At 40.2% G+C, this 15,197-nt stretch overlaps 2 protein-coding genes across 2 annotated transcripts in view; both read right to left on the minus strand.

The window, feature by feature from the left end:
- LOC141148558 (uncharacterized) overlaps positions 1–15,197 on the minus strand; it is a gene marked incomplete in the record, with an annotated part of 670,733 nt that overhangs the window by 334,551 nt on the left and 320,985 nt on the right.
- The window catches only part of LOC141148559 (uncharacterized), a 243,929-nt gene that overhangs the window by 67,935 nt on the left and 160,797 nt on the right, over positions 1–15,197 (minus strand). Inside the window, exon 9 of the mRNA XM_073636113.1 lies at positions 5,113–5,472. Within this exon, the coding sequence (XP_073492214.1) occupies positions 5,113–5,472 (360 nt within the window). The remainder of the gene's footprint in view (positions 1–5,112; positions 5,473–15,197) is intronic.

The following is a 15,197-nucleotide window of genomic DNA, read 5'->3' on the forward strand; positions in this document are numbered from 1 at the left end:
ATCGGTGAGTGCCAGTTTTTGTGTCTTTATTTAATTTCACCATTATTTCATATCCGCACAGTACCCTACAAGCCCGGTGTTCCGTGGTGGTGCCTTTTATTCTCCCTCCCCGTCTCCCTTCCCCCCCCCCCTTTTTCCTTTCCTCTCCCCCTCCCCTTCCCCTGTTTTTTCCCTCCCCCCTTCCTGCTTCCTTTTCCCCTTCCCCCCTTTCCCCCTCCTCCCCTTCCCATTCCTTCCCCCTTTCCTTTTTCTCCCCCCCTCCCCCCTCTCTCTCCCCCCTCTCCCTTTCCCCTTGTCACACCTCCACCCCCCGTATCCCCTATCCATCCCCCTCCCCCCCCCCTTTTTTCTTCCTTTTCTTTCCCTGTCTATGCCCTCCCTTGTTCTTCCTCCCTTCTCTGCCTTCCCACCCCTCCTTTTCCCTCTTTTTCCCTGCCCCCCTCCCCCCTTCCTTCCCCCCTCCCCCCCTCTTTCCACCCTTCAACCCCCTTCCCTTTCCTCCTCCCCCTCTTTTTCCCTCCTTTCCTCCCTCCCCCTTCCCTTTCCCCCTCCTGTCTCACGCCTACATTCCGCACCTTTCACCACGTTGTTAATTTTCCAATTACTACAATTTTTTTATTTCATCTTACTATTTTCTACCAAATTAGAGTCCGTCTACAGATCCCCCGTGTCTGCCGCGGGGGGAATTGTGTTGGGTTCACTGCCCCACTGTTTCCGCTTTAGCGGGTGAGCTTGTCCTCAGTTTTACCTTGTATGTACTGTGTTGTGATTACTTTTGTGATTAATTATGTTTGCTGCATTGCTTATGTATGTAACCGCACATGTATGTATTTAGCTAAGTTATTTTAATCACTTTATAGATTTGTTTCTCCTGAAGAAGCGGTTCCAGCCGCGAAACCGGTCGAGATAAAAAAACTCCACACATATCCCCTGTAACAATTCTGCGGGTTACCCTCGCTATATTTAGTGTGGTAATTGTTTTTATGATTGTATGTAGGGTAATTATTTTGTGTTGTAATTTGATATTTCAATTATTAAAATTTATATACTTTTTTAGAAGTTTGTAACTGCAATATCATTACCGAGTACCGCAATAGTCCCCAATTTTTAATCAATGGGGGTACATATGTGAATAGGCATTAGCAGCAACTGCCGCCACATTTCTGCCCTCACATCCTTTTCTATTATACAACCCTGGGATGATGGTACCTATATCAGCCTTCTATTGTTCTGCAACTGAGGCCTTACCATACATCCTTAAGCTGGTGTTAGCCAGGGGTGATATCCTCTGAAAATAATTTTTTTCATTGATTTTATAGAGGGGCAAATTAAAATTATGCTGACAGTATTATAATGGCACTAATAGTTGTAAAATACAGATATATACAGATCAAGCTATAATAAATTATGTTTAGCTTCTTTTGCATACATTGCTGTCAGTGCAGTCAAGCTGCAAGTATGGTAATATATATACAGTATGTAGCGCTGGTAGATTTTTAATCTACCGCTGATAGGTAAATCTTGTGGGTTACTTGTTAGAGGAAGTTAGATTTGCCTCTGTTCCAGCTTGGCTGAGTTGCCTGTAGTTCCACACTGTGCCGGTGGGTGTCGTTGTCACCATGGGCTGGTGTTGGAAAGGCAACGTTTTGAAGCGTATGAGTGCTCCTCTGTCCCGGAGACAACTCGGTGGAGGTGGTCCTCCGAGTTGCATTCTGGGAGAGGGTATTTATGGGACAGACGCCATGTTTAAGGGTTCGTTTTCAGCCACCTGCTGGCCCTCCTGGCCGACAGGTATGTGTTAAGAGTACAAGCGGGCAAAGATTGAATCCCACAAGGATGACCACAGGGTATTTAACATGTGGATGGTCGGTAAATTAAGGTCTAAGTGCGAGCAACCTGCCTCCAAAAATGTTAGCACCGGACTGGGAGATCCCTAGGGCACCAACAAATTGCGGACAGGATCCAGAGGGTCTTCCATTCCCCATGCCCCCAGCCAGATGTTGAATTTGGGAAGCAATGTCTTGCATGTGGGACATGCAAACAGGAGTGGTATGTCCTGGGTTCTGTAAAGCTCACTATACAATCTGATTGTACAATCACCTTTAGATTAGACCATCAACTATGTAGTGCAAGCGCCTGCCTGATTGGCTACAAAGTGATTGAATAGCTGGTGGGTCCTTTTATTATATAGTTTTGGCGAGTCCAGGAAGTAATGGATACTTTTTTTTTTATACAGCCAGCTGGACGCTGAGGTAAGGCGTGTGTAAGATAAATAGAAAGATGTTTTATTTCTGCAAAAGAAGTACACTAATTATATATTGGTACATAGGGGAGCTATAGGTGAACTTATCCTATAATGTACTATACAGTGCAAATTGTTTAAATTCATTATTTTCCCAAAAATTCTATAAACAATACCCCATAATGACAATGTGAAAAAAGTTTGTTTGAAATCTTTACAAATTTATTAAAAATAAAAAAACAAAAAAATCCCATGTACATACAGTAAGTATTCACAGCCTTTGCCATGACACTCAAAATTGAGCTCAAGTGCGTTTTGTTTCTACTGATCATCCTTGAGATGTTTCTACAACTTGATTGGAGTCCACCTGTGGTAAATTCAGTTGATCGGACATGATTTGGAAAGGTACACACCTGTCTATATAAGGTTCCACAGTTGACCTCCAAGACAGGATTGTATGGCGGCACAGATCTGGGGAAGGGTACAGAAAAATTTCTGCAGCATTGAAGGTCCCAAATGAGCACAGTGGCCTCCATCATCTCTAAATAGAAGATGTTTGGAACCACCAGGACTCTTCCTAGAGTGGGCCACCCAGCCAAACTGAACAATTGGGGGAGAAAGGCCTTAGTCAGGGAGGTGACCAAGAACCTGATAGTCACTCTCACAGAGCTCCAGCATTTATCTGTGGATAGAGGAGAACCTTCCAGAAGAACAACCATCTCTGTGCACTCCACCAATCAGGCCTGTATGGTAGATTGGCCAGACGGAAGCCACTACTCAGTAAAACGCACATGACAGCCCACCTGGAATTTGCCAAAAGGCACCTGAAAGACTCTCAGACCACGAGAAACAACATTCTCTGGTCTGATGAAACAAAGATTGAACTCTTTGGCCTGAATGGAAAGCGTCATATTTGGAGAAAACCAGGCACCACTCATCACCTGGCCAATACCATCCCTACTATGAAGCATGGTGGTGGCAGCATCATGCTGTAGGGAGGTTTTTCAGTGGCAGGAACTGGGAGACTAGTCAGGATCGAGGGAAAGATGAATACAGCAATGTACAGAAACATCCTTGATGAAAACCTGCTCCACAGCGCTCTGGACCTCAGACTGGGGTGAAGATTCATCTTCCAACAGGTCAATGACCCTAAGCACACAGCCAAGATAACAAAGGAGTGACTATGGGACAACTCTGTGAATGTCCTTGAGTGGCCCAGCCAGAGCCCAGACTTGAACCCAATCAAACATATCTGGAGAGATCTGAAAATGTCTGTGCACCGACGCTCCCCATTCAACCTGATGGAGTTTGAGAGGTCCTGCAATGACGAATGGAAGAAACTGTAATTGTTGCCAAAGGTGCTTCAATAAAGTATTGAGCAAAGGCTGTGAATACTTATGTACATGGGATTTTTTTCATTATTTTATTTTTATGAAATTTGCAAAGATTTCAAACAAACTTCTTTCACGTTGTCATTATAGGGTATTGTTTGTAGAATTTTGAGGAAAATAATGAATTTAATCAATTTTGGAATAAGTCTGTAACATAACAAAATGTGGAAAAAGTGAAGCGATGTGAATACTTTCCGGATGTACTGTATGCTGCAGCAAGGGTTCATCTATTCTGGAGAGTAGGACCAAGCAGTGGCCCAGGTCTCCAACCATCTGACATGTGCACAGTGCTCTTAACAGCACTCATGCTCCCTTTGACCCATGCCATTTCTCTTGGTATACCATCTATCAGTATCTGTGAATAGAGGATGTTGTAATGTAAGCTCTTTATTGCACCCACTCTTTAGCAATTTCTGAATAGAAGCTGTGAAAACTGTGTTAAATTATCTTTGCTGCATTTACTTTAGCTTCATCTCTCCTTTCCTCATTAGCTTGAATTAACTATATGTCTATTTGCTGACCTCCAATAAAAATAATAGTTCCAGCCAATCAAGAAAGGAGGGATGATGACACTCTTTTCAGATGTATAAGAACTGATTTTTTTCAAATCTGAGTTTTCACAGCTGCTATCTAGGAATTGCTAGAGTGGTGATAGGAGAGAAGGTGCAATACAGAACTACGAACAGCATCTATACCAGTGGTTCTCAACTCCTGTCCTCAGGACCCACTAACAGGCCAGGTTTTCAAGATAACTGAAATACATCACAGGTGATATTGTTTGTTGCGCAGTGATTGCAGTATTCTCGTCTGCATCTTCCCAAAGGAATACTTATAATCTGGCCTGTTAGGGGGTCCTGAGGACAGGAGTTGAGAACCACTGATCTATACAAATGCACTGTTAGATGAGAATGCAGGTAAAGTGACAATGGATATTCATAAAGGATGCCACTGGTGACCATAACTTTTAAAAAGATGGTTGCCTGGCTGTCATGCATGTATATTAGCTTCAATACTGAGTTGCTAAGCTGGATGGATCAAGACTAAACAATGGACACTTTTCTGACTCTCCTTTACGGCATGCATGTTCCAGGTCCTATTGAAAAAGTACTGAAATTTTACATAGCCAGGCAATAACATTTTTAAAAGGAGGCCAGCTGTCTCTAAATACAGTATTAATGAACAATTATTGCCATGATATTGACAAGCTTCTGACTTCTGACTAGTGAATGTAAAAGCAGGGGAAGCTGAGTTGCTGAGAAAATCACTAAAACCAACTTCAGTACCTCTGTTATGAGCATTCATTATTCCACAGTGCCTAATGCTACAGAAGTAAATGTGTGTTTTAAAGTTCATTTACTGTTAGTTAAGAGTATGTAGTACTATGACCATAGCCTGATCACACATTCACTTTAATAAATGAGACATTCTAACAAGCAATGTTTGTAGAAACATCTATATAAATATAGGCAGTTATTTTACCACATATAGACTTTGCCTGGAATTTCTTGGTCTTGGTTTGTCCCTCGGAGGTGATTTTACAGGTAAAAATAACTTCCACGTGTTTGGACACAGATGGTATTAATGTCAGTGATGATATTATATTTAACAGTCCTTCTTTATCAGACTTTTCTGTCTCCTTAGATATCATGTAATCAGAGTCTGTCAGGAGATCCCCTCCATTGTTGGATATTTCCTCTACTCTTCCATCTGTCTTTTCCACCATCCACATCACCCGAGTGTCCTCAGAGCAATCAGACACTGAACAATACAGGGCAACCTTCTCCTTATGAATCCACCGACGAGGTCCCTGAATTTCCCCAACAATGAATCTCTCCTCATCTGACAGAAAAAAATAAAATAAAACAGAAATCATGGAATACCAATTAAAAACTCATGTATAAAAAAAATAAAAATACAATCCTGTGAGCCACCAATTCCTAGATGCTAAAACGTAAATAAAATACCTAAAGCCGCTAGCGTTACACATGTCACATATATCGCGCAAAAACAATTATGAATATAAATACGCTGCGCTAAAAAGGTATGTATAAACAGTGCACAGTAAATAGTTGATCTCAAATTAAATAACTAATGAACCAGTGAATTATAAATGTTAATACACATACACCATACTATGGATATAGTTAACTGTGTATTACAAGCCAAAAAAGAAATTATATATATATATATATATATGACCATGCCAAAAAACAATGCTGTAAGTGATTTAAATCATATAACAAAGTGCTCATGTGAATGTAAGTAGCGACCAATTGCGTCACTAATCCAGTATTGATAAAGGTCCGTGTAATCCAAAAGCTGTGATCCAAGCTGTGCTAAGGTGTCATCACTCAGGTGCCCCCCTTAGGTAATAAATGCTCACCTTGGAGCATGCGACTTTGCGATTAAGCTAAGTCAAAACACGCATGTGAACCGCCTCTGGGCTCTATAATGGTATTGGACTCCTGGATTCCTCAGCATACACCAACCAGGATATGAAACAGGAAAAACTTGATAGTGCAAGTACAGTTTGAACCGTTTATTAAATAAAGCAAAAAAAATCCCCTTCAGGGGTACTCACACAGATTAGGTGTGTCAGTACAACGCTCTATAATAAGCCTATGCTGGTGTGTACCAATGGTGGTATCGGGATAATGCGGGCGTCTTCCTCAGTGCACAAGATGCCTGCTGTGCCGTCCTGACCCCTCCCCAACGCCTATTGATGCAGGGATTACGCATCTACTTCAGGGGGAAATAGTATTGGGCGGTGGACCTGTGAATCTTAAATAATGCGGGTGGCCATTTTGGTGAAGACCAAGGACACTCTAATGTTTTGTCTATAGTTTCAATGCGCTTATCACATAGGAAACACTAATCAGATACAAATAATACACAACACGTCCCCATTGATTCCCATTAACTCCATTTTTTTCTAAGTTCTACGGTGCCCTAATAGACCTATAATTACTGGCCACAAATGTAGTGACTAAATAGAGGGGAAAAAACCATGAGAACAAAGGAAAGGGAAATAACCCCCAGGACGGCATCGGAGGTTTTACACAACATCCCTTATAATGCAACATAAACAAGATATGCCCAATCCGGCGGTGGCCTTTCTTGCCTAACTCGTTGTGGTTTTGGGGAATAATAGTACCCTGTCCCCTGGGGACAATCAATACCCGGAGAGAGAAGTAGTTGCCACACAAGGATACATGCAAAACACCAGAAAACCTTATAATGGCCAAAATGACAATAGGGGACACAACTATAATGGGGGAAAACCCCACTATTAAGGGCACCAGCAAAATCGTGGTAACTGGAGTAGAGGGTACCAAGGCAATAACCAACAATGGAGAGGGAACCAACCAGGAAATGCACCCTATTATAAAGGCCCGCAACAATATAATCAATACCAACATGGCTACCAATATCAGACCCCACAAAGAGGGGGACCACAACAGCAGTAAAGAGATCACCCACAAGGAAATCAACACTATCAAGGAGGTCCACCACCATACAGGGGTCCCTACCCCCAGGTGACAGGGTACTATTATTCCCCAAAACCACAACGAGTTAGGCAAGAAAGGCCACCACCGGACCAATATGAGATACCGTCCATAACAGATACCAATCTCTATATGATGAAATGGATCAAACACAATATGGGAACTCTTATTTAGAGAAGGGACAGGTGGAATCCACCCAAGAAGGAAGAAATAGAGGAAAAGGGGAGGACGAGCAGGACGAAGGGTACACTAAAAAAAAAAGGCGGGAAGACTAGGGGAAGGTATATACAATCTCAGTGGTACCAATTTAACCCGAGAAGAAACGATCACTTTAGATAGAGGTATAAAGTTTGCACCAAAAAAGGCTCTACATAAGTTTGAAACACACATAGGGATCCAAAAGTTTATCCGTAACGTAAAGAAATACTACAGCCAAAATCCTGTGGAAAAAGCGGCAATAGGGAGCAATTTTACTCAGTTAAGGAATAACTCAGTGTTTAATCCCCATATAATAAACAATAAATATGTGAACCTAATTAAGAAGTTAGTGACCACAGATCTAGAACAATTACCAATTAAAAAGCGTACAAACAAAAACATATTAGGAAAGGCATAAAGTCTCTGGAAAGTAGAAAGGACATTGTGATCCGCCCAGCTGACAAAGGAGGAGGCATTGTGGTGCTGTCTCTGGAGCAGTGTAAAGGGGAAATGAACAGGATTTTGGAGGATAGGACCACCTACCAAATATTAAAATCCGATCCCTCCAAGCAATTCAAGTTGGAACTGCAATCCATTATACAATATGGTGCAGAAAGAGAACTTTTAAATAAACGTGAAGAAAAATACCCACGGTCGGCAGAATCTCAGTCATTTATTCTATACCGAAAGTACATAAAGATAGAATTAACCCTCCGGGGAGACCAATAGTGAGTGGGATTGAATCATTAACATCCAGACTGAGTGAATATATTGACATCTATCTTCAACCTCTGGTTAGGAACTCAAGTTTTTCTTAAAGATACTAAGCACACCCTACAATTATTGAAAGAATGCAGAGAAAATGATAGTTTGGTGATGGCTACGGGTGATGTGGCATCGCTTTACACCAACATTGATCATCGTGGAACCATGAGCGCGGTGAAGTGGGCTCTAAAAAATAGCAGTAATATTGAAAGAAATCAACGGAAATGTATTTTAAAATGTTTAGAATTTTGCTTAGAGCATAATTTCTTTTGGTGTTAGAATACGTTTTATTTACAAATCAAAGGAGTCGCTATGGGCGCTAAGTTCGCCCCGAGTGTTGCGGATTTATACATGGCCAAATGGGAAGCCGAGGGAGTCCTATACAACAGGGACCCAAGGATTATACTCTACCGCGATTTATAGATGATCTACTAATTATATGGAACGAGAACATGCAAACCCTGGAAGACCAGCTCTGGACCATTAATGTGTATGTGTCACCGGCGCAAAAATAATATCCACTCAAATGTCCCTATCAACCTTGTTGGAGTTGCTGCATTCAAGAAAACCATTCATTAAGAATGGGCTGAAAATAGTAACTAATGTAACTAATATTACTATTTTCAGCCCATTCTTAATGAATGGTTTTCTTGAATGCAGCTCTGGACCATGAATGATAATGACCAAAATATTATCCTAACATGGAATATAAGCAAGGAAATGGTAAATTTTTTGGATTTGGAGATCTGCAACACTACACAGGGCATAGAAACGAAAACCTGCTTTAAAGCGACGGACCGTAATTCGTATATTCCCACTTCGAGCTTCCACCACAGACCATGGATAGATAACATCCCCAGAGGGCAATACATGAGAATAAGAAAAAAATTGCACACAGGGTAGCGACTCTGAGCTGCAAGCACGGATGTTGAGCAAGATGTTCAAAGATAAAGGGTACCATAAATCTTTCTTGGAAACTGGGAAGAATAAAATTAGGAATATGGATAGGGAAAGTTTATTTGAAAATAAAACCACTAATAGGGATACTAACAATAATATGGGTACATGTATAATTCTAGATTTTAATTTACAAAAAGAGGTGGAAAAAATCATCCAGAAATACTGGAATTTTTTGAAGCAGGATGTGCTCCTCTCAGGGAAATAGGCGCATACCTATGCGCAATACTACAAGGATGGTGAACCGGCATAGACAAGGACACGCTGACACGCATCAGCGCACAAGGATGCGCAGCGCCACAACCAGACAGACGCGCGGCACCACAATCAGGCGAACGCACATGCGCAACGGCACATGCACAATGTGATAGGGGCGCCACTGCCTATTTAAACTCACTGCTGACAGTGGCACATCGCTGGTTTATCGTCAGCTTCCCCGGCGTTCCTGTGCCTTGTATCTCCTGCTTACCTGATCTCTTGTGTACCAACCCGGCTTGTTTGACCTGCTCCTTCTGATTCCTTGGCTTGACCTCCCGGCTTGTACCTGACTTCCTCCTGCCTGCTTCCTGCATCTAACCCTAGCCTGGCTAACGGGCTCCACCTATTCCTGTCTCCTGTGCTAAGGGCTCAGCTGCTCTTTGATCTCAGACTGTCTTGCTGTGTTTGACCCCTGGCCTGGCTCCTGACTCTGCTACCTGAACATTCCACTGGTCCCCATCCACTGGACCTCCTAAGCACGCCTGATTCCAGTAACTTCGCCTGTCCTACCAAGTTCCAGCTTCACTAACCAGGCAACCCGTGCTTCTGTGGGCACCGCATCAGTGTGTCATCTTCAGTGTTGTGCTGCACTCGGCAGCAAGGGGAGCCCTCCCAGCATCTCGGCCTCCTAGCAAGCTCTTGACAGCTCCTCAAAGGAAGCTTACCAGATAGACCAAGGATTGTATATAGACAGGCACTGAATCTAAGAGATAAATCGGTACATAATGTTGTGGAACCACCCCCGCCCAAACCTAAGATGTTCTGGGATATTAAGGGCTTTCATAGCTGTGGGCGATGTTATAGCTGCATAAGAGTTCCAAATAATGTCAGAAAAGTAAAAACCTTCTCTCACCCCCAGTCCCAACAGATATATACTATCAAGGATTTTATCTCATGGTGTAGTTTATGCAGGTAAATGTCCATGCAACCTTATATACATTGGCAGAACAAAAAGAGCGCTAAAGGATCGCATGGAAGAACATGTCAGAAATATTAAAAAGGGTTTCGATAAGAATTTTTTATCTATACATTTTAGAGATGTTTATAATAAAAGTACAGCTGGTATGGAATTTTGGGGTATTGAGGCCCCTAAATACCACTGAAGAGGTTCCAATTATATAAGGGAAATTAGTAAACGTGAATCCTGGTGGATTCACCAGTTGGGTTCCTTGGCCCCCGGTGGCTTAAACAAAGAATTTGATTTAAAATCTTTTATAAGCAATTATTAGGCGCCTAACTGCTCCTTGTTCCGCATTTTAGCACTGAGAAATTTTTTAGATACAAAAATATATATATTTATTTTTTCTATGATCATAATCATCATATCTGCATCTAATGTAAATTTTGGGGACTCCCTAATGTTGTGCTGATTTTAAATTAAGGTTTTATATATATTTTGTAATATTTACCTATTTTAATACTTATTATTTTAAATTAAATCTTTTTATATATTTTATTCTTTATAATAAGTTACAGTAGATCATTATTATATGTTTATTTGCGGGTCAATTATGGTAAGGTGTTTAGGGAGAGTGAAAAATATCACCGCTCTGAAAGAGGTCTGTGAGGAACAAACATTTTCTCCATGCTGGAAGTAACAGGTGCAGGCAATGCTGAGTAATTGAGAGGTAAATGAGAAATCCTGGACAGCCGCACTCAAAAGTAATCTTCGATCTTTACATTGTAGTCAGTGCTTAATCTCAGCTTTCCTGCTCTGTGATGCTGTGGCATGTATTTTTATGATTATACTTAAATAAAGATCGAATATTACTTTTGAGTGCGGCTGTCCAGGATTTCTCGTTTACCTCTCAAAGTGTTTAGTTAAATGGAGGATACAGTTATTTCCAGCAGGCAGATGGTTAAAACTGCTGGGATTTTGTCATTAGCACCGTGCCCCAAACGTTTGCTGTATGTATATATTTATTAAATCCTTCTGCAATGTACTATTTTTTTTATTTTAACAGTATTACCTATGTATAACATATATATGTTTTATATATGGTTTTTATGATGGGGTATATCTTGTTTATGCTGCATTATAAGGGATGATGTGTAAATCCTCCGATGCCGTCCTGGGGGTTATTTTCCTTTTGTTTGTTTTCATGGTTTTTTTCCGCTCTACAGTATTTAGTCACTACGTTTGTGGCTAGTAATTATGGGTCTATTAGGGCAGTTAATGGGAATCAATGAAGTTAATGGGAATCAATGAGGACAAATGCTGTCTATCATTTGTATCTGATTAGTGTTTCCTATGTGATAAGCACATTGAAACTATAGACAAAACATTAGAGTATCCTTGGTCTTCACCAAAATGGCCACCGGCATTATTTAAGATTCACAGGTCCACCATCCAATACTATTTCCCCCTGAAGAAGATGCGTAATCCCTGCATCGATACGTGTTGGGGAGGGGTCAGGATGGCACAGCAGGCATCTTGTGCACTGAGGAGGACGCCCGCATCACCAACATTGGTATACACCAGTATAGGCTTATTATAGAGCAGTGCACTGACACACCTAATCTGTGTGAGTACCCCTGAAGGGGATCTTTTTTGCTTTATTTAATAAACGGTTCAAACTGTACTTGCACTATCAAGTTTTTCCTGTTTCATATCCCGGTTGGTGTATGCTGAGGAATCCAGGAGCCCAATATCATTATAGAGCCAGAGGCAGTTCACTTGCGTGTTTTGATTTAGCTTAATCGCAAAGTCACACGCTCCAAGGTGAGCATTTATTACCTAAGGGGGGCACCTGAGTAATGACACCTTAGCACGGCTTGGGTCACAGCTTTTTGTACCATCTGTCCTTGGCTGCATTTTGAACAAAGAAATACTCTCAAACCTATATATTCTAGGCATAGACATTTTGAAGGGAATTCACAAAGGGTGTCATCTGACGTCCACCAACGAAATTGGTGTTTGCACTAGATTTATGCATTTATGTCAGAAACAGGTTTTTCATTATTCAGAAATTCGGATGTATCCGAATTTCTGAATTACAATAGTAACAAATTTAAACGAATCCAATATAATAAAACAAAATTTAGGACGAGATTCAAATTCAAATCGTTTTTGAATCGAATTTGAATAGTTTTCAAATTGAATTTGAATCATTTTTAAAGTCAAATAGTTTTCAAATTAGAACCATTTTGTATCGAATTCAAATTTCTGAAAGAGAATAAAATAGAATAGAAAATAAAGGAATAGAATAGAAAATAATATAATAGAAAATAAAATAGAATAGAAAAGAATAAAGTAAAACAGAACAAAATAGAATAGAAAATAAAAACAGAATGCAATAGAATAGAAAATAAAATAAAGGAATAGAATGGAACAAAAAATAGAATAGAATAAAATAGAATATAACCATCTTCTGAAATTTGAATTTAAATACAATCGAAAAGAATGGAATAAAAAAGAAAAGAATGGGAAAAAAAAGAATAACGTAGAATATAACCTTCTTCTGAAATTCGAATAGAATAAATTCAAATTCGATTAAAATAGAATAGAATTAAAAAACCTATAGAAAAGAATAGAAAGAATACAAACATTTCCCAACATTCGAAAAAAATGAATTCAAATTTGAATAGAATGGAAAATAATAGAATAAAAGAGAAAAGAATAGAATAGAACAAACAATAGAAAAGAATGCAATACATTAGAATAGAATAGAAAGAATATAACACTATAAAGTTTTTCCGAAATTCAAATTTTCAATAGAATAAATCCAAATTCCAATACAATAAAAAAGAATAGAATATAATAGAAAATAAAATAGAATAGTAAAAACAATAGAATAGAATGAATAGAAAGAATATCACCCTTATCCAAAATTCAAATTTTAAATAGAACACATTCAAATTCCAATGCAATTAGAATCAAATTCAAATTCGGCCGAATTTGGAAAATTCTAATCAATTTGAATTAGAAAAAAAAACAAAACAAATTCCAAAAACGAATTAAATAAATTTAACTAAACAAATTTATGTACGTACCGAAATTAAACAAATCTTTTCGTTCTGTACATGTGTCTAAACAATTCTTTTAGAGGCTGACACTGAGGTCAGAGTGTCCATACTGGACACCCCTTCCTCAGTGCACTCCCTCGCTCCCCTGCCACTGCGCCTATCAAACAGAAAGGTGCACAGCCAATGGGTTTTGTAATTGCGTGGACGGAAACTGAAGGGAAACTCATAAATTATTTCTGCATCAGGTCTGCCTTGCTTTTGATTAACAGCACGTGATCCAGAGCTGCTTTTATGTCCAATTGTGGCCTTCAAACTCACCCACTGTGGTCTTCTATCAATTAAAAGCAAGTTGGACCTGATAGAGAACTGGTCTCTCAGTTCCCAATCAGGTCCAACCACCCAATAGGTGCTGAGGCTGTGAGGGCTCATTCCTTATCAGATCTGTCTCCCCTGTAAGCTCCTCATTTTCCATACATGGGCATTACCATATTGCGGTAATGACATCACCAATATCCCCACCTCTTTGTTTACAGTCAGCTGCATGAGCTCCTGATAAAGTTCCTGCATGAGAAGAAGTAATGCTAGCACCTGAGTGATAGAAGATTCTATAGTGGTGTAGACTAGTCTGACACTGTCATGCTGAAAGCTCCTCTGTCTGTCTTCTCTCTGTATACGGGAGGGCATGGGTCAACATGTTGTGTCCATTGTGACAGCCCTGAGAGTTTTGAATATTCACTACCTGGTTCGGAACATGGAAAGTTCCAGCTGGTCTAGTTGGAAGACCACAATATCATCCTGGAATTTGAGTTCCCCCCAGGAATCAGAAGTGGGAGCAAAGAGCTCTGAGTTCAGGGGCAGAATATTAGATAGCCCTGACCTGAAGTATGCAGGTGTACCAAGTAATATCTGTTCTGCAGAAGTTGGATCACTTGAAGTAAATAAATATATAGTAATTTCGCGCTTAGGATAAATGTGGGTTGCAGCCTCCCCTATTAGGTTCCCAAGGGAACTTACAGGAATAAGTATAAAAAATGGGGTGATTGGCGCTACCCTGTAACCACTGAGTAAATAACTGAAGAGTTATGGAAAATGTGCAGATGCTAAGCTTATGAGCCAAACTATATGTGTACGTACCCCACTGGTAAGTGTGGTAAACGAAGTGGGCGTGTGACAAGTGTATCAGATCATAACTGAAATCATCAAATAGTGAATAACAATAAAAGTAAATAAGAGTAGGATATATATGGTGAGTATGTCTAAATGTGTAACAGGAAAAAACAAGGGGCTTTATTAAAAATATAAATAAAATCAATAGCTTCCTAACACAGGTAAGCAAGAGCAAAAAAAAAAACGCAATAAATTAATTTATTAATTAATAAATTACCATTTTAAATACTGCACTATGGGAGCCCCTTGTTTTTTCCTGTGAGGACACCACCACCTGCCGTTGTGGAACGACCTGGGAGGTCCTGGTTGGAGCACACCCCGGAGCTTGAACGAACAGGTGGTAAAGCCCGATGGAGGAACATATGGCCTAGCACAGTTATCAAGGAGAAGGCTCGCCGACAGTCACCCACTCTTTGCCCACTACCCCTGCAGGGGTTACTATGTCTGGTGAGTGGGGACCCAGCGAGGGGAGCACCAAAGTCACACTGCGTGCTGTGCACTGAAGTCACCTGTCATATGCAATAGTGGACACTCTGGGATCACATTTTTGGTTTTCTTTTTGTCACTTTCAGAAGAGGGACTTGGGTCTTTTTACATATAAACATTTTTTATATGGATTACACATTTATCTTTATGTGTAATCCATATAAAAAATGTTTATATGTAAAAAGACCCATTATTTGCACCTCATTCTCAGTGGTGCGGTTACTACTTATTTGGTTTCCCTTCTCCTAAAATGCACCCCAA

The sequence above is a fragment of the Aquarana catesbeiana genome, linkage group LG06, assembly GCF_042186555.1.
Source record: "Aquarana catesbeiana isolate 2022-GZ linkage group LG06, ASM4218655v1, whole genome shotgun sequence".
In the NCBI taxonomy this organism is placed as follows: domain Eukaryota; kingdom Metazoa; phylum Chordata; class Amphibia; order Anura; family Ranidae; genus Aquarana; species Aquarana catesbeiana.